Source organism: Ochotona princeps, chromosome 25 (assembly GCF_030435755.1).
Source record: "Ochotona princeps isolate mOchPri1 chromosome 25, mOchPri1.hap1, whole genome shotgun sequence".
Classification (NCBI taxonomy): Eukaryota; Metazoa; Chordata; class Mammalia; order Lagomorpha; family Ochotonidae; genus Ochotona; species Ochotona princeps.
The window spans coordinates 19,183,800-19,207,977 of record NC_080856.1 but is presented as its reverse complement, the minus strand read 5'-3'; the positions used below and the strand labels follow the sequence as shown (position 1 = coordinate 19,207,977).

Below are 24,178 nucleotides of genomic sequence, written 5' to 3'. Positions count from 1 at the left end.
AGGTGTGATAACCAAAGGGAGGGGGTAGGGTTACTTCAGAAACCTATTAGATATCAGGGGCTAGCGGGCAGACGCCCTGTCCAGCACACACTTAGTAAGAGAACTTTTCCTAAGCCAGGAAGCAATTTAATCTCTTATTATTGCATGCTTGTATTTATGCATGCTTCCATTTATTAATCCATTCCTTTACTAAAAAATGGGAAGTAATTAGATTGGATAGGGTTAGGAAAAAGGTCAGGCAGTGAAGTTTGAGCAGCACTAGAAAGAAAATTTAAAAATTATTACATATATACTTTACAGTATTAAAACTATAAGTGAGAAAAAGACAAATAGTTTTTGCTTCAAAGAAAGCTTGAAGCCCAGTTGTCTGTGGATACGCAATCTGACTTGGCAAAACTGACATGAAAAATCCCAAGCAGATTTCTTGGTAATAAGTTGCAAAGACACTCAGCTTAGAGTCGCCACTTTAGTCAATGTTTTTGCTTCAGTTCTGAGTTTCACTGATAAAGCATGGTTTATAGGAGAGCAGATGTTCTAGTGTGTGGTGTATTCATTCTGTGATGCCAGCTCTGGAAGCATTGGTGATTGTCATCAGGCAGTGACAGTGATGGGACCATTGCCTTTCTTGAGCCTGTGTAGACCAGGGGTTGGTAAACTTGTTCTGGAAAGGGCTGGATAGTAAAGTTTTACATCTTGTGGACTATACAATCCCGCTGTAATGACTGAATTCTGCTGCTTGTGCGGAAACAGCCACTGGCACTATGTATTTGAGTACATTCAAATGCCAATGGCAGGCCAGATTTGCTCCAGGGCCCATGGTTGCTTCATCCTTGCAGCTTCCATACACCACCTGAAAAGCTGTTTACTTATCACTTTTCTAAATTCAAAGATTATTTATTCCCAATCAGTATGAACTCAGAAACTGAACACCCCAAGGGTTATGGCATGTGTGTGTGCATACTGATTTTTTAATGACAATCAGATTCTAAGGAATTTTATATAGTTCATGCTTATTTCTATAAGTAATGAAGAAAAACTGACTTACATATTAATTTTGGCCATATGTGATCCGTTGCTGGAGATGAAATGACCGTGCTTTCCCACTTGCATTGTAGGGAATTGAGACAAGTGCAGCAGGCACTGTCCCCTCCAGGGGACACCTTCCACGGCAACCCTGGGGTCTCCGAGACTCACGCAAGATCAAGAAGCACAAGGCGCCTGGTGGGAAGAAACAGTGGCAAGTCTTTCAGCTTTACCCTTGGGGAATCTTCCCCGTAAGAACTCAGCTATACCAAAGAGGCTTCTGCCGCTAAGTCTCCAATAAATAAATGTTGACCATCTCAATCTTTTTCTTATAACATGGAAAAACAAATCAACTTGAATGCCCAGGAATTTCAAAATCCCTCCCAGTTTAGCATCTACAGCTAAAATCTTAAAGCTACAAAGGCCTTCCTGTTATCTACAGTGCTTGGTAGACTAACTACTTGCCATTCCTCTTCCCTATTGTCATAATCCTAATATTTACAAATCAAATTGGGAAAATATGGCTGGCTGTGTCACAAAAAAGAAACAGCTCTTGAGGTTTGGCCTATGGACTGGGATCCGGGTGGAGAGCCTTCCTATATGTAATCCCCTTCGTTGTAAGAGAGAGGAATAAGAATGTGGTTTGGAGTTGCAGTAACAGCTTGTATTAGAAAATATGCCTGGATTTCCTACACTGCTTCTCAGGTTATGTGAAACTATTTCTAGAAGAGAATTCTTCGTCACTTTGAACAAGTATCTCTACTAATGTATTTTCTGGATGGACGCAGCCTCTTTCTTTCATACTATATTTGTTAAATAAATGACTGCATGATGATGTGAAAAGGTAGAAAGAAGACCACATATAACGTGGACATTTTGGGCCTGTTTGTTTTGGAACAAGAACTCTGTTGGCAGGAGTTTCCCTCAGTTCGACATACTGTTCATCGCTTTATTTCTCTTGACATGTCTCTGGTTTAGCATAATTTGGCTTTGCTTTCTGTAATTTTACCATGTTTTATTCAAATTATTTGATTTTAAAGAAATATAATACTTATAAATAAAGGTTTTTATCTTGTTCAAAGTTAACTATGGGTAAAAGTTTCTTATCTATGATATGTAATAAACAAAGAATTAGAAATTCATACTGCAGTGCCAGACTAACAGATCAGAGTGAGTAGTGGTTAGATTTTGCTATTAAATTGTGTTGGTCATAAATGCATTTAACTCCTCTTTGTGTCATTTGAAAGGTGGGGTGGGTATACAGAGAAATCGCATTTGCTGATTCACAGCCCCGAATGGTTGCTGCAGCTAGGGCTGAACTAAGAGCAGGTCTCACGCTGTGGCCACTTCTTCATGCCTCCCACAGTGTGTGTGACAGGCCTGGAGTCAGGTTTAGGATGCGGGGGCAGCGGCATGGGATTTGAGTGTGCCAAGTAGCATCTTAATGGAGGTCATCTAGGAATAACTAACAGCTTTTCTCCCAGTTTCTTTTTACTTACTTTTTAAAAACTAGGTTAAAGAAAAAAAGAACAAATAAACTCTTCCTATCAATATTTTTTCTCTCTCAGGACAGCATTTTTTTTCCTCATGTGATTGTTTCTGTAGCCCATTGTTGTAGCCCATTCCTATTTTATTTACTGGACTTCATTCAAATTTTAAAATCAGTCTAGTTTGGCCCAGTGCTTTGGGATGCCCGTGGCCCACACTGGAGCGCCCAGCTGTGACACCCAGCTCTAACTCCTGGCTCTAGTTTCCTGCCAGTGCAGACCCTCGGAAATGGTGATGATGACTGAAGTGTCCAGGTCCCTGGCATCCATGTGTGATCTAAGCTGCACTCCCAGCTGCTGGCTCGGGACCAGCTGAATCTTGGCCGCTGTGAGCATCTGGGGAGCATATCAGTGCATGGAAAAGCTCCCTTCCTTCCCGCCACTCACCTACACACACACATTCATTTTAATGGATTATTCTATCTCTAACCACCTTCGTGGCCTTGCACAGTCCAGGTCCTCACCCCACAGTAAACTGAAAGGCTAACTACCAACTTTGTTAGCAACTGGACATTACTGATTACAGACCAAAATTCTTTGGTTATGCTTTCCTCCGGCAAAATGGAGGTCAAGGACCCTGGCTACTGTGTTTCTCTGAGCCCAGCTGGATGGACCCACTGCCAGATGATTGCATCATCCCTCTAGTGGGTTCCACAGCAGCAGAAAGCCACCAACAGAGCCTGCAGCCACAGAGATACTGTGGAGTGTGAGAAGGACCAGGTCCTCGCTGGGCTTGAGAGTTCATTTTTCCCTTCCAGTTACACATTCACTCCTCAGGACGTTATGTTTTTGCAGAGATCATGCTGTAACTTAGGAATGAATTATCAGAACTATTTCATTAACATCCCTGGCTGGCAACCTTGAAGAAGTTACACTGAAGCACTTCATGTAGTATTTTGCTTTCATATGGACGTACCCTAAACACAATCTGGGATACTGACATTACACTTTCAACAGAGAGCCTTGAGACACAAATACCACTTTGTGGTACTGGTCTAGGTTCTAACACACATACCAATTCATGGAGGCCATTTAGCTAAAGCTATAGAAAGATGAGTATCCAAAGGCATCAACCTTTCAGCCTAAACTAATGGAACCCATTTTTATCTCTAGAACAAGCATCATTTCAATCTTGAACTAAACAACCATCAGGTCGAGTTTTAAAAATAGCATAAAGGCATAAAAACTGAAGTGTAACTGCTTTTGAACCACCTCAAAATGCACATAGTAGTCAGTTTAGGTAATAACTGTTACCATTTTCCCACACTTCCTAGCAGGCTTTGGAAACCAGTTTAAGGGACGGGCTCTTAGCCAACAGTTCAGGTACCTGGGTCCTGCCTCACAGTATCTGAGTCCAACAGTCAGTGTCCGCTTCTGATACAAGCAGACCCTGCAGAGCAGGGGACTAGCTCAAGGAATGGGGTCCCTGCCAGCCGTGGCAGTGGCAGTGTTAAGTTCCCACCTCCTAGATTCTATCCCAGCCAGGGGCCGTGGTGGGCGTTTGCTGAGGGAACCCATAGGGAGTGGACAGGAGCCTAGTTCTCTCTGTACTTCACATAAAAATTTCACAAGATTTAAAGGCAAAGTTAATACTTAATTATACTTTCTAAAAATGCTTCTTCTAGCAACAAAACTGTTCAAAACTTCCCATACAAGAGCAAGTGTTGCCAGTCCTGGCCTCTACCACTGGATAACTATAGCTAAAAGAATTAAAAAAATATATTCGGAAAGGGCCTGGCACAGTAGCCTAGTGGCTAAAGTCCTTACCCCTGCACGCACCAGGATCACATATGGGCACCAGTTCTAATCCCAGCAGCCCCACCTCCCATCTAGCTCCCTGATCGTGGCCTGAGATGGCAGTCGAGGACAGCCCAAAGCCATGGGATCCTGCACTCGTGTGGGAGACCCAGAAGAAGCTCCTGGCTCCTGGTTTCGGATCGGCTCAGCTCCGGCTGTTGTGGTCAGTTGGGGAGTGAATCAACGTATGGAAGATCTTCACTCTGTCTTCTTCTCTGTATATCTGACTTTCCAAAAATAAACAAATATATATATATATGTGTGTGTGTGTGTGTGTGTGTGTGTGTATTTTTTTTCAGGGGCCCCATGTGGTAGCCTAGTAGCTAAAGTCCTTGCCCTGCATATGCTGGGATCCCCTATGGGCACCAGTTCTAATCCCCGGCAGCCCCACCTCCCATCCAGCTCCCTGCTTGTGGCCTGGGAAAGCAGTGGAGGGCAACCCAAAGCTTTGGGACCCTGCAGCCACATGGGAGACCTGGAGGAGGCTCCTGGCTCCTGGCTTTGGATCAGCTCAGCTCCAGCTGTTGTGGCCACTTGGGGAGTGAGTCAGTGGATGGAGGATCTTTCTCTTTGTCTCTCCTTTTCTCTCTGTGTTTCTGACTTTCCAATTCAAATAAATAAATCATATATAAAATCATAAATAAAGGCAAGGCTCAGGATAACCTTGTGATCCTGGGAATATATGTGCATACCTTGTAACAGTTTCACCAATGCTCAAAGTCCCTCCCTGAGTCTGTTACCACTGGGATTGAAGCCATGATGCTACTTGCCAGGACTTAGAGGGAAGGTCCTGTTTGAGTCCACGTTTGCATCCATGGACAGGGATGGGCAGCTGGTGCACTGGCTACAAGCGCTAGGAGAGCCTGCAGGCCACAAGGTGTGTTTGGGCCCAGCTTCCTGCTAAGGCGCCTAGGGCTGCAGGCTGGGCGAGTGCCAGGGGAGCCCCATGGAATCCTCCTCGCTCTTGGGATCCCCTGGGCCAGCTCCCAATGTGAAGGCCTTGGGGAAGAGAGCCAGGGGGTGGAATATCTGTTTCTGCTCCTCTCCTTTTCAAATAAACAAGAAAAAGCTTTCTTAGAAACATACGCCCAGGGGCCCACCGTGCCTCAGACTTTGACAGGCCCGCTCTCTTGCCTGATATTAATAGTGGTATTTCGTTCCTCACGAATTTCTTGACCCCCCCCTCCTGATATACTCTTGAGAACTTTATCACGTTATTTCAATTAAAAAAAAAAAAAACACCTTGAAATTGGCCTAACTCACCACTGGGCGGCGTGAACGCAGCCACTTCCGTGCGGAAAGCAGCGCCCGGAACTCCCGAGTTAAAGGAGAGGTTGTCTCGACGTTCGGGCCGGCACCCTTTCTAGGGAGCACGCGCCAATGTTGTGCTTCCTCTTTCCTGTGAAGAGGCGCCGGAAATGGTCCTCCGGCTGGAGGCCGCGCGGGCCGGAGCGTCGGGTGAGGGCGCCGGGGGAAGGAAGCCGGCGGGCGGCGTGCGTGTCCGCGGCCGCTCCCGCGGTTTCGGCGTGCGTGGCCGCGGCCGCTGCGGCCGGCCGAGGGGGAGGCGGCGGCACCCAGGCGGTGTGGGCGCGCGGGCGTGGAGACCGAGCGTCCCTTGGTGGCTCCGGGTGTCTGATGGAGGCTTGTGGGTGACCGCAGCATCTGTGCAGTGTGTGTGTTGGAAGCCGGAGGGGCTGGGGGAGGGTGAGAGTCTCTGTCTGCCCTTCGTTCGTCTGGACCGTGCGAGGAGGCCGTGCGTCCGAAGGGAATCTCATTTCCCAGCTTTCCGTGTGGGTTACTGCAGAGGGACGTTCAGAAGGGCCGGCAGAGGTAGAGGGGTGTGTGTGTGTGTGTGTGTGTGTGTGTGTGTGTGTTGTGGTGCTCGCCAGTGTGTGTTTAGTATGCCCTTCATGTGAGATGTACTTTTCCCCCCTTTTTTCCCCTGTAGGAAGAACACAGAGATTCAGTTGCAAGAAGAGAAAATAGAAGTCATGTTTCGAAGACCTGCACTACAGGTAGTGGCTTTCTCGTATTAGCGTTGAGATGTGCTAACGTTAGCCATCGTGAGTTTTCTTTACACAGGCAGGAGGCCCCAGAACCCACCACCCACGTGCTGATAAGGGAGGATGGCAAGGGATTTTGCCCTTGTGTATATGGTGTTTACTCAAACAAAAGTTCCAGTTTATCCACCTAGTAAGAATCAGTAATTTAAAAAATCTGCATCTCTTGTACCTCAAGGTTAGGAAGCATTGGAGGTTTCAAGTGATGTGAGGAGTACTAAGTTGTCCGTTGAGGGTTGTGGAGCTGGTTGGCCCTTGCGGTCCTCTCCCCTGGTCTCTTGGCCCTCATTCCGCTCAGTGTGGTCTCTCCATGTGGCTAGTCTGCCCATTCTTGTGCCAGCCTGGGCTACACATCGGATAGATTTTATACAACTGTTGAGTCCTGCCGTGCTAATGGTAACAAAGAATCATGTTAATGGTAGCAAAGGCAATTCCCCCTTCCCCCTATTGAATTAACTGATGTGATTGGATTCCATTATAACTTGTGCATACTTTAACATTTTTTTTTTTTTAGTTTTTAATGAATTTACGTAGATGATTAGGGTACAAAGGGTCAAGGGCCAGAAGAAGGTGGGTGAGGCCATATTTCCTCGCACCCTTTCCCCCTTCCTGTATTTGGGGAATGGGCGGGGGGAGTGGTATAAGGGGAGAAGTCACATCCAGCCTTCCAGCCAGCTCCGTACCCTGGGATGGGGGACAGCCACCTGATGCTGTTCCAGGGTCCCCGATGTGGGGCATTCCCCAAGGGTCCTGCTCAAGAGGTTTTGATACAGTTCTGACTTGCTGCCAATCTTGCCACTCCTAGCACAATGGAATCTCTCCATAATCTACTTTTAATGTGTGGAACAGTTCCTGTTAATAATGTCACAATTACAGATGCCCTTAAAACCAAACATGACTTGAAAGTTTAAATAATACTTTGTCTATTTTTTTTTCCCTTTTGTAGGCTTTGTTTTTCATATGCACAAAGTAAGACATTGTTCTGTGAGACTTAGAATTTCAGGCTTGTTTGAACACAGAGTTAGTGCATTTCTAGAGTCATGACAGGAGCTTTCATTCTTTTTAGAACTCTGGGACGGTTGACTAAGTGATGAATGAGTAAATGAAGATCTTTTTGTGTGTCTTTCTCAGTTCTTAAAGCATGTTCCTCATTTGTTCTTTAGGTGCTTCGTCAGTTTGTAAGGCATGAGTCTGATGTAGCTAGCAGTTTGGTTCTTGAAAGATGTAAGTATCTAACTTCCAAGTTTAAGATGTTACTTACGGTAATGCGTTAGTACTCTGCAGCGTGCCAGGCAAGAGATGTGCTGGGTTCAGCTGTGTTAGGTCGTTCTTGCCTTTGGCTTGTGTTTTTGCTGGTTTAATCTTGACCGTACTGCATTAGGCTGCAGGGTGCTGGTATCAATCAGGGCTTTGTCCTTATCAGTCAGACAATACTCGCTCTTCCCTTTGAATCATTCATTTTTGAAATTTGAATCTTCTAAGATTATGTTATGTCTGGCTGAGATTATGAAAAATATTGTTGCACAGAGATATTTCAATATTCTTAAAAAGATTTTCAGATGGTATATTTGGTCTTTTAGCCTCACAGACCTTTTTTGAAAAGATGTGAATAATTTAAGTTAGGGGTTGGTGCTGTGGTCTGGTGCCGCCTGTGCCACTGGCATCCCACATGGGTGCTTTTGCTCCAGCACACTGCTGCTGGCCTGCGGAAGCCATGGAAGGCTGCCCGAGTGCTGGGCCCCTTGTACCTACCTGGGACCCCGATGGAGCTCTGAGCTTCTCAGCCCTGGCCTTTGCAGCTGTCTGGGAAGTGAACCCCCAGATTTAAGATCTCTGTCTCTATCCCTGTGTCTGATTCTGACTTTCAGATCAGTAACTTAGTCTTAGAAGAGGAAAGGCAGTGAAAGGGCTAGGGGGCTACTTTCTCGTGACTCTTTCTTCTTTCTTGCTAACCCTCATTTTTCCTCACAACCTCCTCCATTTATTCACCCCTTTTACATATTTCTGATTTTGTAGAACTTTGATACTGCTTAAATACCGAAATTAAAATGACAATGTTTCTAACTATTCTTCTGGATGGTTCTTTCAGTGTCAGATACAGTTTTGTTTTTCCCCCTTTTGTGGTTTATTTTATGTATTTGAATGGTGAAATAACAAAGAGATCAAGAGAAAAAGATCTTCCATTTATTCCTTCCTCAGTCCATGCAATGGTGAGGGCAGGGCCAGCCCAGGGACCCACTTTCTTGCTACCTTCCCAGGTACATTAGCGTAAATCCGGATTGAAGTGGAGCAGCTGGGATTTGAACCATTGTTCATGGGAATCTGTCATTGTAGGTGACAGCTTAATCTGTGCACCACAGCACTGGCCCCCTCTGATGTGTCTTTCTTAAATACCATGAGCTGCTGTAACAGCATGCCATGACTTCGATGGCTTAAAGATCGCTTTTATTTCTTGGTTCTAGAGATTAAAAGACCAAGATGAGAGTTGGCATGGTTGGGCTTTTGATCAAAGTCCTCAAGACTTGGCCTCGTGTTCTTGCTGTAAAGAGTCGAATCCCAACATCAGGCCCCTGTCAGGACCTCAAGGCCCGCCTCCAGATCATGTCCATTGGGGGTAGGACTTCAGCGTGGGTTTGCAGGGAAGGCACAAGTGGCCTGCAGCAGAGTCTCAATCTCATTTGATCTCTTCCTTGTTTTTCAGCTCTGAATCGTGTGCAGTTACTGGGGCGAGTGGGTCAAGATCCTGTCATGAGACAGGTAGAGGGAAAAAATCCAGTCACAATATTTTCCCTTGCAACAAATGAGATGTGGCGATCAGGAGATAACGAAACGTATCAGATGGGTATGTATCAGACTGTGGTTTTCATTTTATCAACAGTGAAGTAGCATTGTTAATTGTGTGGTATGAGTAAAGATGACTTTGAAACACTGTTCTCTTGGAAGTCATGATGTCGGCTATCCTTGGCGTGTTGTCTGCTGGCATTTGTGACCGTGCTTCCTATCTTGATTAGGTGATGTCAGTCAAAAAACAACATGGCACCGAATATCAGTGTTTCGGCCTGGCCTCAGAGATGTGGCCTATCAGTATGTGAAAAAGGGGTAAGTTGAAGGGGTAAGTGTTACGGGTTGAGTAGTTGAAAGGGTGATAACAAGCGTTTCTAACGAGGGCTGAGTAACTACTACTTTGTCCCTTAGAACTACCAATTAGATGAAGAGGTACATTCAGTCTGTAACACTGAATGCGTGCGTGGCGCCTTGCTATGTGTGTGACTAACTCAGAAATGTGTAAGACACTGTTTCGGCCATCTCGGCACTCAGGCTGAATGAGTTGTACACACAAACAAAAGTGGTTGAGGAACCATGTGCCGAGTGCCATTTGAGCAAGTGGAGTGTCGCTTTTTAGGAGTTCTGCATCTGCATGGCCAGGGAGTGAGTGTAGGGTCCTGGCTCCTGCCACCATGTACTGTCCTACTGGATCTGGAATGTCTCAATCCTGACACACTGAGTTATGCTTGAACACGAAGTAGTGATTTGGTAATTTTCTAGACTATGTTGCTGCCTTTTGGAATATTTGGATTAATTGTAAATAGAAGTGTCTTTTCCAGACTCCAGAAGGGCAAGATGATATATTTAACAGCATTTGTGTTAATACATTTAGAACTGTGCTGCTTTTGTAGAAATAATAAAAGCATCTCATTAATAATAATTGCAACAATGACTAAAGTTTCTGTTAGCCACAGGCTGAAAAGCAATGCCTTTCTAATATCTGCAGACCCTTTTTTTAAAAATATGCCCCCATTTACCTTCATACATGAGTATACTCTTATATGAGGGAGTCTTCATTTTTGAAAATGTTTATTATGGAAAACTGCTAGCATTTGAGAAATGCACTAGCGTGAACTTACATTTTAATTAATTTTTCATGAATTTTTTAAGGTCGAATAAATACATCTTGATTGAGTTGATAATGTGTTTTCTTGGTACTTGATTTGCTAGTTTTAGTTTTTTAAAATAGAAGGTTATTTTAATTTATTTAGAAGGCAGAGTTTTAGAGAGGGAGATATCCTAGATCCACTAGTCTACTCCCCAGATGGCTGCAGTGCCGGGGGAACCCAGAACTCCACCCTGGTCTCTTGCACGGGTGGCGGGGGTGTCACCACTGTCCCAGGAAGTTAGCAGGGAACTGGGTCAGAAGGGAAACAGCCAGGTTCTAGTTGGTGCTCCCCTGGGATGCCAGTGTCACAAGCAATGGACTAACCTAACAAGTGTTGACCCAGATTGTCTGTTTTGTTGTACTTTCCTGGTGGAGCTCAGCTCTGACAATCGCTGTCATTGTGGTCGTTTTCTGTCCTTTGGAGTTGCAGTTACCGTTGTCACCTAGTTCAGCTTTCTGACTAGCATAGAAATAGGAATGCTAATTATCTCTGAGTGAGAAGCTGAAATTTTAATTTTAAGTTGGCTGAGAATAAGGTCATGAACCTTACTGTTTAGAAGGAATTGATAAATGAATGTGATAAATCAGTGAATCTGTTAGGGAGTTGAAAGTTAAAGGTCAAGGAAATTGGCATTTTGGAAATCATCTTTAAAATTTTTACTAGATCGTACTTCCAACTCTGTGGTCCTGAAGGTTGTTTTAGCTTAAGAGTCTGAACTTGATTCTAAAACTGTACAAAGCAAAGCCGTTGAAAGGCGCAAGCATTGTCCGTTTGGCCTAGCTGCTGTAGGTGTCTGTATTGTCTGTGTCTGCACTTTGGAGAAGTGGCAGCGACAAAGAAGTGTTGATGACGCATTGCACCTCTGGCTGATTCTCTCGTAAAGCTTGCAGAATCTGCAGCCTGGCCACAGCAGCTCTTCTCTCTGTCAGGTCTCGGATTTACGTGGAAGGAAAGGTAGACTACGGTGAATACATGGATAAAAACAACGTGAGGCGGCAAGCAACAACCATCATTGCTGGTAAGAGCGTTGGACTGGCGGGAGCGGTGCTAGAGATGGGTGAGCACACTGAGGAGCGGTGGCCAGTGCTGGTGCATTCGTGCCCCCGCCTCCTCCTCCATCTGATTATTCTGAAGGGAGTTGTAGATATGCTAGTTTACTAATAAATTCAAGTGGGTGTCTCTGAAAGATGAGGTGTCCTTTTAAAACATAATTTTAATTCCATTACCACACCGAATTTTAAGAAATGGTTCTTAGATTTTTTTTTTTTTACCAAATATGGCGTTTCAGTTTCCTTGATGACTTCATACAATAGCAAACATTTAATTGGCAATTTCCTTTTATCTTCTTGAGCTGTGTACTCTCCACGCTGTATCAATAAATTACAATATGTTATATATGTTTTCTCTCTGGTCCATTTTTTAAAAAGCATATTGAACTTGAAAACTAATATAGATCATTGTCTACCCTAATGTGTATTCCACTGTAAACCAAGTTTGTGAGCAAACTTTGGATTGTTGGGGTCATTAGGTTCTTACGAATTATGCCAAAGAGAAATATTTCAGATTAGCTGCCAGTTTTTTTTTTTCATGTCACAGTTCTCACTAATGTGGCAAATTCATGATAGGTTTGTGATTGATATTAAATATGCATAAATTTGGATTGAAGGAAATTGAACTTAGGTGATCTGTCATATAGGGTTTTTCTCTCTGTGGGATCATATTGTAACTTAATAGCCACCAGTGGATGGCACTCTTGGCTTTATACATAGTAATTTCAATTGTAATAGTCCCAGTAACCATTCTGTACCAAAATCCTGTTTTTGGAAGACTGCAGTTACGAAGAAATAGGGATCATCTAATAACTGCCTTGAAGATGATTTGATAGAGGAATTTCGAGTTTTTGAAGTTACACAGAAAATTACTTCCCTCTTTGTCCTTAGCTAACTTTCTGGAACGGCATTTTAAGATCAGTGTCTTAAGCTTTTGTATAAAAATGCTTGTTCCATACCAATGATTACTGAAACATTCTTCAAGAATGGGTATATAAAATGACTTGGTTTTATCATTTAAAAATAAGAATTTCTCTATGTGAGATTTAGTATTGCTCTGTCTTTGCAGACAGGCCTAGCTAAGTGCCCCATCCTGCCCTCTGTGACCTGAGCAGGTGGGATGACCTGTGTGAGCATGTCCCGTGGGGGCCGAGGCATCTGTCCCGGCACTGCCAGCATTCAAGTCACTGACAGTTCCTTTACAGGATGTTACTGTTGAGGAGGCTTTACCTTACCTGCCTTCAAGGAAGACGAGAAATAGCTCACCTCTTGCAGCATCCAGTGTATGTACTTCTCATGGATATAGCAAGACTTAGAGAATATTTGAGAATTTATGTAAAATCTTGTCAGCACTGATATGTGTTTTAGAGGGAAATTATTAAAAGAGGTAATTATTAGAATTAGGTAATGTGGGAATTCTGAAAATAATGTTTATGCTTGGCTTCTTTGCAGATAACATTATCTTTCTGAGTGACCAGCCAAAAGAGAAGGCGTAGAATGGACAAATCTTCTTTGGCCGTTGTTTGGTATAGTCTCATTTGCAAATCATGTATAGTCTTTATAGTTTCTAAGGACAAGAATTAAAATACTCTTTTATATAAAATGAGTGGTCATGTTTTTCCTGGCTGTCACTCCCTCTCCCCTTCCTGTAGCATAAACCTAGGCAGCACATATGTGGTAAAGTATTTATAGTTGTTCTTTTATGGGTAATTTCCATGTATAAGTGTATGAACTAGTGAACTTAGATGTTTCTGTATTGTGTTCAAGGAATGACTGTCCATTGAATGGAAGGCCTCCTATTTTTTGAGTATTCTTGTATTGCAATATTGATTCAACACTCTGTTTCCTGCGTGTCACTCTATGTTAGGCATTTACCCTGTGGTTGTGAGTATTGATTTTCCAATCTCTTTGCTCTGTAGCCTTGAAAGCGGTGACTGAATCTACTGTGTTACTTGGACCTTCACCAGTGCTCGGTAACTGTTGACAGATGAGTGATCCCAGTGGATAGTAAACTTTAGCCAAGTTGAAGGGAGTGGCTGGGCAGTGGGTAGTGTCTAGCATAAGTTAGCTCCAAGACTATCTGACCTTCTTCACATCTTCTGTTTTGGGATAGTTTTAGTAGTAGCGTTCTACAGTTCATCTGCTAGTGTTCTGGTTCTGTTTTTCTTTTATCCTTGTGAGCCCTTCTCCTTTGGAAGTCTTGTCCAGAGTTCTCAGGGTAAGATTTGGGGTCCTTGTTACAGCCTGGGACAGTGCCTCCTTAGGTTAGAGCACTGGATATTTCATTGTCTTATTTTTACATAATCTCTTCTTACACGTCTACACAGATCATTTTGTGTACCCAATTTTATTACTGAGTTCAAGAAACTACAGAGTACTAATAATTTACTAAGAGAGATTTCCAAATTATGAATTTTTTTGGTGCATCTTTTGTTTTTGGGGTTTTCATTGTTACTCTCCAGTTCTGCTGATTGGCTGCATTCTCCCAGATTGCTTTGTTGGATGGCTGAGCGCCCTAGTTCTGTATAGGCCACTCTGTCCCCAGCTTGGCTGCTGGCCCGGCCTTTACAGTTTCTCCTTAGGCTCCATGTAGCATGCTCTATGCTGGGAGTGTGGCACTAACTGGCTGAGGTCGTGTTGGACTTGAGCGTTTCATGATTCAAGTGCTATCAGGGGGGTCTTTGGTTTGTATATTGATTTCTATTTCCCTTGAGTCTTTCCTATGCACCTGAACAGGCTTTTTTTTGTTTGTTTTTTGCAATATTCTTTGGTTGAGGAAAGATGAAGTGCTTTGACTTTTTCCTTTCTTTACTTAGGTATAGTATAGTAGAAAGTTAAAGACTGTTCCTTCTGTCAACAGGTTTTTTTTTTTCCTGTGTTTTTTTTTTTTTTTTGCATATCCTTTAGCTGGGACGATTCGTCAGCAGTGGACTCTTGTTCTCCAAGTTTACACACTGTCACTGGTGATGAAGTTACCATTCCTGAGCAAAAGTGTAAACTTCAACTGTTTATGTCTTCCTTTAGCAAAACAGCTTTTATACTTTTATGAATGTTGCAAGAGATATTGCGCATCAGTGTTTCTGTTTAGATGGTATGCTAAATCTGCATTGGAATAATCACATAGTGTGCAAAGCTGCTTGTTGACTCACAAGGTGCACAGCTGGAATTTAAATTCAGGTGTGAACTTTGCATTTTGCTTTCTGTTCCCTGCCTGTTTCCTCCTGTACTCATGTTTCCATTCACCGTGTGTGTCCAGTGTGACTGTTAACTCTTAGAGGGTCCCTTGCAGAGTGCATCAGAATCACACTAGAATTTGGATAAATAGTTGATAGTGGTTAAGAGAAAAGTTCCAAATGCAGGAGAAATGTCTCCACTATGTGGGGTGAGTCTGGGTAGCAGACTGAAGGCCCCTCTCTACTACTTTGCCACTGGGTCAGCTCCACAATTCCATCTACTTAGGGTAGTGTGTGGCTTTTTAGGTTGTTGCTAGCACGCACCCAACAGCAGTGAAACATCTTGTGTCCTTAGTCTTCAGCCATTGGCTTTCTGCGATGTTTTAAATGTCGGGTAGTGTTTTAGTCATACAGGCGTCCCCTTTGCGTATTTAGGTTCTCTGTCTCACCTGTTATTCAAGGGGGGAAAATGTGCAGTAGTATTTCAGAGCTCAAGCTGTTCAGGTAGGATGGGTTTGGGTCCTTGCTGTTGAGTGTCATTTGGTGAACTGAGTCTCTCTGCTTGGTCTTTTCCGGTTTTGTCCTGAGTCCAGCCTGGATGGCAGTGCCTGCCTTGTAAGCCTGCTGGAAAGAGCACAGCAAACAGTAAGATAAATTAATATTCGGTAACAAGTGTTTTTTTGTAAAGATGACTTTTTAAAGATGATTTATTTTGATTGAAAAGGCAGACAGTGCTCAATACATGTTGGCTATTGTAGTTGCTATTTTATAGGCTGCATCATTCTTCCAGTCCCTTTGTCCCTCTTACCAAACCTTGTAAGGTGTTCTTGAGAGAATGTTCACCACAGGATAGTTTCTCATACATTTGTGGTTGGATTGATGCCTGCATTACTAAGTATTTCGCATTGGTGGTTTTTTTTTTTGATGGTTTTTAGTCTTCCGCATATATTTGTAATTATCTGGGTGGTTTTTAGCTGTTATGCTTCCAGGTCAACTGAGCATCTGCTGTGCGTCCTGCTCTCATGCAGAACCTGGATGTAGGGATGCATGTAACAGACTCTTGTGTTGAAGGGATTTCACAGTTTAGTGAGATGGGGACTGGGGGCCGGGCGGCTCAGCAGGAGCCTCTGCCTCGGCGTGATGTGGTGTGAGGGAGAGGACTAGTTCTCAGTAGAGGAAATAACATGAAGGTAGCCTGTGAAGCAGAGAAAGATGGTATGTGGGAGGTGAGTCTGGCCAGAGAACTTGTAGAGGATCTTGGCAGTAAGGAGCCACAGATGGTTGTCTGCTCAGAACTGTGTGCTTGGTTTAGAAGGACGACAGAGTGACAGGTGACAGGTTGGGAGAGGGAAGCCCTAGAAACGGGGAGATGCTGTGATAACCCTAGAAGGTTGACACAGTGGGATGAGTGGGATCCTAGGGCACATTTGGGATTCAAATCGATTGATCAAATTTCGCTTTGATTTTATTTGGAAAGTAGAGAGGCCTTCTTTTGTTTCCAAAGAGGATTTATGAGGTGATTTTCAAATTTTTCCAGGATTCCAACTTTCTGTTGTGGAAAACCATAGTGTGGCACAGTTGCCTACATACTTTAAGTGTATCTGGATTTGTTAGAATCACGTGTGATTTGATGACAGACCTGAAGACAGCTGCCTTTGAAGGGAGCGTGGTCCCAAGAGGAGAGCGTGTCGTGTCATGCAGAACCGTGTGGGGAAGCACCAGGTTGGGTTCAGAAGCAGGACAGTGTCAACAAGGGGGTGTAGGGGGAGGAATGTGGGCCAGGCAAGCTGAGCAAGGTGAGGATTATGCTGTTTGGAACAATTTGGCCTGCTCTGGGCTGTGGATTCTAATAGAATCTTCATGCTTAAATGCCTTGCTGGAGGTGGTCGAGGGCCAATGTGTAGTATTTTAGATTGCCAAAGTGCCAAAGGCAGAGATGGGAGTCAGTTTGCATGTCAAAGGTATGTTCTGACAAGTTGTTTTGATCTGTCCCAATTCACCAAGACTTTGAGAGGCAGGCTCTTTATACTCCAGGACCCCAGGATGATAAAGCTTTATAAACTGTAAAAATAAGTAAGGAAATAAATAAAATAAAAGAATGTAGCTGTTGTTACCGCTGTGTTTCTGTGACCTGTCTTTTTTGGGGTGATGGAGTGCGCATTCCTAGTCTCGTTTTCTCTTGGGATTGCCAAGAGTGTGGGAAGAAATCATCTGGTTGTGCTTCCAGGAAGGTTCTTAAGGGAGCGGAGTCTGGTGAGAGACCCATGCTTTGTGCTTCTGCAGGCCTTCACCCTCGGGTTCCCTTTGTCAAATATGCCTATGATGCCTGAGGCTCTAGCAGCCTTCTTGGATCCAGAGACAGCCTTCAGGATGCCACGTGGAAGAAGCTGGGGTCTGTGACTGCCTGGAACTTTCAGGGCTTGGATGTTCTGCTGCTGGACTTCCTTGTGTTTTTCCACTAAAATCTAACCCTCAAAAATTCATACATTCTTGCATTTTCTCCAAGTACACATCAATTTTCTACCCTCAGGTCTTCGCATAAGTGACCTTTTACTTCTGGTTGAAGTCAAGTCATTGACCCTGACCTAGTATTACTGTTTCACGGCCTTATTTATTTATTTGTTTTGTGAGCAGTACCATAGGTGATCTGTAGGGTTGTCAGTTAAGACAGAATTCTGAAGGGAGGCCTCCTGGAGTGGAATTTCAGCTTCTCCCCTTACTAGCTTCGTGAGTCATTAAAGCTTAGCTTTCTCTACTTTAAAAAGGAGGATAATAATAGAAAACTAAATGAATTATTGTAGATACCTTAAAATGATGTACACACATAATTAAACACTATGTCTATTATTTTCTAGCCTAGATAATCTGCTACATTAATAGATAATTTATAGTGTCTGGAATTCTCTTTATTTTACCTCATTTAATTTTAAAGCCTTAGCTCAGGAGCAGGCATCACTTAGCCTGGTGATTAGGCTGTCCACATCTTGCATTGGAGTGTGTGGGTTTCATTCCTGGTTCTGACTCTTAACACCAGCTTCCTGCCAAAGCAGACCCTTGGGTAGTGAGCAGTGGCTGATGGCTAGTTTTTCCTGCCAACCGTCTGGGAGAATTGAGTCCCAGGTTTTCAGCTTCACCTGGCTAACCTGGCCCTGGCCATTTGGGGAAAGAGCCAATAGATCAGATCCTGCTCCCCCCGCTTCAACTAGGATAAAAGTAAAATATGTATAGAAGGAACACTGTATCACTGGCAGCTCTTCTAATACTGTTTACATAGTTGAGAGGGATGCATGCCCATTTGGGCCTCTGTTTAGTGGGGAGGGTTGAGGTATGGAGGAAGGTGATTGTGATAATTGTTTTAGTGGTTTTTTTAACTCCTGTCTCTGAAGTAGGGGAAACGATGTCATCTGGGGATGGGACACAGTCATTTGATGACGCATCAGAGACCCCAGTATGGGGTAGAATGTTCCGAGGGTGTTACCTGAGGGGTTTTTGATCATTCTGAGTCAATGTCTTTGCTGTACCAGAGTTGAGAAGATCTTTCAAGGTCTTTTGGTTGATCAGGTCCACCTTAGTGCATCCAAGATCCAGAGATTTGCTGCAAAATTTGGCCAGCCTATTCTGCTTTCTGTCATTTGATGAGGTAGTTGACATCTCCTGTTGACCTAAATGAGCTGGCTGTCATGTGCGCTGTGTGCATACTATGGACTGCATGGGCCTCAGCAACTGAAGAGACCCAGACCCAGACACTTCTAGGTCGAACCACGTATCTTGTGATTTTCCCTGCAGCTGAGGTTTGATTTCCTGCCCCGGGTGATCTCAGACTGTTACGTGCACCACCTAGTGCAGGGTCAGATTTGGTTCTGTCACCTGCACCATCCAGCGCAAATACCATGGTATAAATAATTGCCTGGTTAGTTCTGCCTCCATTCCCATCTTGGGCGATCTGATGAGTGCTGTGATCTAGCCCAGTGCAGCCGCCATAGGCCTGTCCCTTATACTGACCAGTGGGTACTGCAGCCTAGTTGGGGCAACCCCTGATAATTCCCACCAGGCCTGCCCTACCTCCATTTTCTGTGTGTGGGGGCAGGTGCTGCGGCCTATCCTGGCCCATCCTGTGTCTTATCTGGCTCTCATGCACACCAGTAGGAGCTGCAGCTGAGCTCATCCTCACCTGTCCCAGATCCAGCCCATACGTCTGCCAGTGGTTGCTGCCACCTTGTCCAACCTGGCTCGCCTCCAGCTCTGGCTGTGTGCTCACCAGTGGGAGCTGCAGTCTAGAAGGGAAGTACCCACAGTTCCCCTACCAGGCCTGCTCCCAGCCCTGAATCTTGACCTTGCTAAGGGGTACTGCTATCTCATCTGAGTAGGTACTGTGGGCTAGTTCAGCCCAGCCCAGCCTGCCCCTATAACCAGCCCACTTGCAGGCTAATGGGTGTAGTAACTCGGCTCAGACTGCCCACAGGCTCAACTCTATGAGGCCAGACCACAGAGGTTTATCTGGTTCTGATGAAACCAGATTTCACTCCTTCAGGTTTATCCTCTGTCACTCGCGATGTTCTCTGGAAGGACCTAAGGGTATATCCTGTGGTTGGCTAATGTTGCCAGAATGAGCCACTTTTCTATCTTGATGGCCTTGATTTCCTTCTTCCTCCTTCAATTCAGTGCTTTAAAATAGTATTTGTTATAACTCATTTGTGGATTATCAAATCAATGATGTGAGATGTGATATAAGCAACATTGAAAAATAGGATATGAGAGAAAATGTTAGAGTAGAACTCAAGTAGAAAGAGGAGATATGATTTTATGGAACCCTTGCATTCTCAGATTATATATGTGTACATAATGTGTGCATGTATATTTATATTGTGATACATACATACATACACATAGCCATATAAAAAATATTACATTTGATCATATCCAATTTTTTTTCCAGATTTATTTATTTTTATTGGAAAGGCAGTTTTACAGAGAGAAGGAAAGATGGAAAAAAAAATCTTCCATCCCCTGGTTCACTCCCCATGTGACCACAACAGCTCGAACTGAGCTGATCTGAAGCCAGGAGTTAGGAGCCTCTTCCAGGTCTCCCTTGTGGGTGCAGGGTCTCAAAGACTTGAGCCGTCCTCTGCTGCTTTCCCAGGCCACAAGCAAGAGGTTGGATGGGAAGTGGAGCAGCTGGAATACAAATTGGCCTGCGTGGGATGCCAGCACTTACAGCTAAGGATTAGCCAGTTGAGCCTTTACACTGGCCCCCATAGTCAAAATCTGTCAGGCACTCTTAGAACTATGTGACTCTTTCAGTGGACAGATTGGTCTGTGATTTGTCAGCCTGAATGACTGCTGATTTATCGTTACAGTGATCGTGTACTTGATAAGGCCATAGTTTTATTAGTTTATATGCTGCAAATCTGTAGTTACTGCTCATATATTCTGATAATTCATCATTTCTAATGATGGGATTCCCTAGTGAAGAATTGTTTGGAACCTCTGTTTGTTACATCTGAAAGGTCGTGCCTTCTCATTTTAACCCTGGAAAAGTGACATTGAACTTCTAAATTTTTTTTATCTAAAGCTTCTTTCAGGGTAATGGCTCATCTGTTTTGATGGAATTCTGATAGTTCCGCTTTTCTGTTTATGTCTGAGTCCTCCCTCCTAAAGAAGAAAGCTTTTTTTACTCTCCAGAATGATTCTCTGCTTCTCCCTTTTGGAGCCAGTCATTTTCTTTTGGCTCCACACCCTACCCCTTTTGAAATGCATTCCAGGTCCTATGGTTTTTATGCCTCTAATCTCTTCCTCCTTGGTGAAACTAGATACTACTCCATTTGCATTTTAGCAAAGAGCTGAATTTAGGATCATAGAGGAAATGTGACAAGCCTTGTCCGCTGTGAAGAGAACAGACTAACCTGAGAGAGCCAGGGAAGACTCATTAAGCCGTAGTCTGCAACAGAAGAAATTGGGCAGATGAGAGAGAGAGCCCATGAGACAACAGGCAGAGTGAAGAGATTCCAGGAGTTTGCATATATCAACTGAAAGAACAAAGAACAGAGCTACCTGATTGTTGACATGTTGGGATTCAGTGAGTGGCTGTCCCTAGTTCTGTCCGTCACCCAGTTCATTGTGGGCATTCTTGGCAATAGTTTCATTGGCCTGGTCAATGGCAGCAGCTGGTTCAAGAGCAGGAGAATCTCTATGTCTGACTTTCTCATCACCAACCTGGCCGTTTCCAGGATCGTTCTGCTGTGGATTTTCTTCATTGATGGTCTTTTGATAGTGTTTTCTTATAGCACTCATGACTCAGGGATAATGATGCAAATTGTTGATATTTTCTGGACATTTATAAACCAGTTTAGCATCTGGCTTGCCACCTGTCTTCACGTCCTCTACTGCCTGAAAATCGCCACTTTCCCCCATACTGCATTCCTCTGGCTCAAGTGGAGAGCGTCCAGGGTGGTGGGATGGATGCTCTTGGGCGCACTGCTCTTTGCCTGTGGCAGTACCATGTCTCTGATCAATGAGTTTAAGATATATTCTGTCCTCAATGAAATCGGTGACTCAGAGAATATGACTGAAGTTGCCCAAAAGAAGAAAGGGGAATACGAAGTGATGCATGTTCTTATGAGCCTTTGGTATTCCCCTGCTTTGTTTTTATCCCTGACCGCCTGCGCTTTGCTCATTCTGTCCTTGGGGAGGCACACACGGCAGATGCAGCAGAATGGTGTCATCCCTGGAGATCAAAGCTCCGAGGCCCACAAGAAGGCCATCAGACTCATCTTCTCCTTCCTCTTCCTCTTTCTCCTCTACTTTCTTGCCTTTTTAATTTTATCGTCAAGTTATTTCCTACCAGAAACTAAGAAAGTGAAGATGGTGGGTGAAATAATTACAATGTCATCTCCTACTGTCCACTCATTTATTCTCATCCTGTGGAACAACAAGCTGAAGCAGACCTTTATGGAGATGCTGCGGTGTGAGTCATGTCATCTGAAATGTGGATCTAAGGTGTGCTGCTTCCCTTAGAGGTCAGAGACTAGATCCCAGGAGACCTCTGGCCTGGCTCAAGTCCGTTGGGATCTTCCTGACATTCCCAGGCAGCCACTTCTGTAGCATCAGTAAGAGAGTCACTGCTTTTTCTCTCTGATTGCTCTGGAAGGTTTAGAACAGTGTTTGGTAATGGGAAGATATCAAGAATGCTATGTAGTCCTGTAGCTGTGTTTTAGCAACTCTTAAGGCATTAGGAACACTGTTACTGTGTAGACATGGAGGTGTAGTTTAGCAACTGTCATCTTGGGACAAGGGATTTGAGTACATGTCAACTTAAGTTTGGGACTAGCGTAAATGAGTGTCATGGACTTTAGGGAAAGAGCAAAAGCTTTTCAGTACTCTGAAGTACTCTGTTTTTTTTTCCTTCTGCTATTTTAATATAACATCAGCTTTATGGTGTAATAGAGAATCGCAAGATCACATGTGCCAGTATTGTAGGACATTGTAATAAATGAAGAATATTGTAACCTAACAGTCATGTAGCAATACCAATTCTCATAAGACACCAGTTTTCGCAACCCATTGTGTGGTGAAGAAAGCACTGGAGTGGCCCGGTGTCATAGCCTAGCAGCCAAAGTCCTCGCCTTGCATGCGCCAGGATCCCATATGGGCACCGGTTCTAATCTCCGTAGCTCCACTTCCCCAGCCAGCTCCCTGATTGTTGCATGGAAAAGCAGATGAGGACGGCTCAGGGCTCCGGGCTCCTGGCCTTGGATCGGCTCAGCTTCGGCTGTTGTGACTGCTTGGGGAGTAAATCATCGGACAGATCTTCCTCTCTGCCTTTCCTCCTCTCTGTGTATCTGCCTTTGCAGTAAAATAAAAAAAAAAAAAAAAAGCACTGGAGTAAAAATCAAGACCTGTAGATTCCAATCCCCTCTTGCATTTTATGGCCATTTTGTGAAAGTAAATTTACATTTTCTAAACTGCACAAAAAAACTAACCATTTCCTTTTTGGCCTTGAACCAAGATGCTACATTTTTTAAAGTACAAAATCTCACTGAGTTTACCATAAGAAATTTTAATAAGTTACCCTCATTTAATTTGAAGTCTGTTCAGCACTGATTTACTTCCTGTCATTAAATACTCTTGATATATCAGTTAGTGGGAATATGTTTAATATTAAAAATTCTCAAGCTTGTGAACATATTCCAGTGGTATTTTGGATTCCAGAAGGGATGGTATTTCTGAGTCTGAATCGGTAATTATATTTTGGCTTTGAAGTGTGCAGTGTTCTGAATGAGAATGTGTGCACTGAGGCCAGACATTCTGTGCTCAAATCCTGCCGACAGTTCTCGGGAACTGAGTGACCTGATGAAAGCTTGTCTTTCCCCCTCTCTGTTGTACTTGCTTTGTAAATGGAGCTGTGGTGAAAGAAATGAGTGCGTTGACATAGAAGTAGTGCTCAGAGCCTTCTGTGAAGGAAACACTCAGAAAATATTTCTGTTATTGTTGTTGTTATTTTGGAAAAGGGTATATTTTGACCTGACAGAAAGGATTGTCACATTACTTGGCACTTAGGGATAAGTAACCAAAAATTAGTTTGATGATTATTCTGAATATATATATATTCATTTCTAAAACTGTAGAACTAAAATGTCTTTTGATCGGCTTATTGGCTTGGAAATTGATTCTTACTTCATGAAGCTTCTGTGGATATGCCTAATTCTGACACAACCTCATGTTCCCTTTCAAAGAGTTATTTGCTGCAACTTTAAGCATAATTTGTGATTCATTCATAATTCCTTAAACAGTAAATGTTAAAAAAATTGCTGTTTTCCTCCTCTGACGTTTCTGCAATTAGTAAAAATCTGGGGAGTCTTTCAGTATAAAGGAAATACACTGTGGAAATCTATGCTTTTTTTAAAAAGGTTATTTAATTTTTGATGATATTTACATAGTTAAGAAGGATGCATGCCCATGTGAACCACCAATTATGGTGGGAGGGTTGAGAAATAGGAAGTGGATGAAACAACTGTTTCCAATCTTTTTTTCCACCCTGTATCTGGGGAAAGTGGGGAGAGAAAGGGAGAAAGCTACTCCCAGCAGCCCAACCACATCAGTACCCGGGGATGGGGGACAGCCACCTGATGTGATTGCAGGGTCCCCGATGTGGAGCATGTTCTGGGGGTACTGCTTAAGTGGTTTTGATAATCCTGAGATGCTGTAGATTTCATTGTTTCAGGGTAGAGGAAATCCTTGCAAGATCCGTTGGCTGACATTATCCACCACAGAGTCACCACTCGCCCAGATACTCACTGTCAAATCTTAGTTGGGAGAGCTGTCCAGTTTGTTCTGCCCTCCATGGTACTAGACCTCCTCTGTAGCCTCAATGAACTGACTGTCGTGTCCCCCAGCTGGGCATGCTGTCTGCTGCGCTGGCTTCAGCAACTGAGAAGATACACTTCTGACACATACACTCCACCGTCAGACCACAGACCCTGTGATTTTCCTCCTGGTTGAAATTCTGAGCCCAGTGGTAGGTTGGTGGGGGTTCCCCAAAGAAACCTCACCAGTGGTAACCCCTGATCTGACTCCTCTGTGTGTCAGCCAGTACAG

The 24,178-nt window shown here is 43.8% G+C and overlaps 4 protein-coding genes across 5 annotated transcripts in view; 3 read left to right on the top strand and 1 right to left on the bottom strand.

The window, feature by feature from the left end:
* Nucleotides 1-1,278, top strand: part of WEE2 (WEE2 oocyte meiosis inhibiting kinase) — a 29,390-nt gene extending 28,112 nt beyond the window's left edge. Inside the window, exon 11 of the mRNA XM_004594349.2 lies at nt 1,116-1,278. Coding sequence (XP_004594406.2) covers nt 1,116-1,278 — 163 coding nt within the window. The remainder of the gene's footprint in view (nt 1-1,115) is intronic.
* DENND11 (DENN domain containing 11) overlaps nt 1-5,753 on the bottom strand; it is a 72,598-nt gene extending 66,845 nt beyond the window's left edge. The window contains exons 1-2 of the mRNA XM_058681367.1: nt 5,631-5,753; nt 1,046-1,218 (exon numbers count right to left, since the gene is read on the bottom strand). The gene's annotated coding sequence lies outside the window, so the exon portion shown is untranslated. The remainder of the gene's footprint in view (nt 1-1,045; nt 1,219-5,630) is intronic.
* SSBP1 (single stranded DNA binding protein 1) lies at nt 5,744-13,014 on the top strand. 2 transcript variants are annotated; one of them, XM_004594348.3, is made up of 7 exons: nt 5,744-5,825; nt 6,316-6,382; nt 7,591-7,651; nt 9,129-9,269; nt 9,439-9,526; nt 11,292-11,380; nt 12,864-13,014. In XM_004594348.3, the coding sequence occupies exons 2-7, from the start codon at nt 6,359-6,361 to the stop codon at nt 12,905-12,907; spliced, it is 447 nt and encodes a 148-aa protein (XP_004594405.1). In that variant the 5' UTR covers nt 5,744-5,825; nt 6,316-6,358; the 3' UTR covers nt 12,908-13,014. The 2 variants fall into 2 exon arrangements, with proteins under 2 accessions (XP_004594405.1, XP_058537351.1); XM_058681368.1 differs by lacking the exon at nt 5,744-5,825 and adding an exon at nt 6,024-6,038.
* A 7,566-nt stretch (nt 13,015-20,580) lies between these two features.
* TAS2R3 (taste 2 receptor member 3) lies at nt 20,581-21,933 on the top strand. The gene has a single exon (XM_004594466.3). It carries the CDS (start codon nt 20,648-20,650, stop codon nt 21,596-21,598), a length of 951 nt encoding a protein of 316 aa, XP_004594523.2. The 5' UTR covers nt 20,581-20,647; the 3' UTR covers nt 21,599-21,933.
* The last annotated feature ends 2,245 nt before the right edge of the window (nt 21,934-24,178 follow it).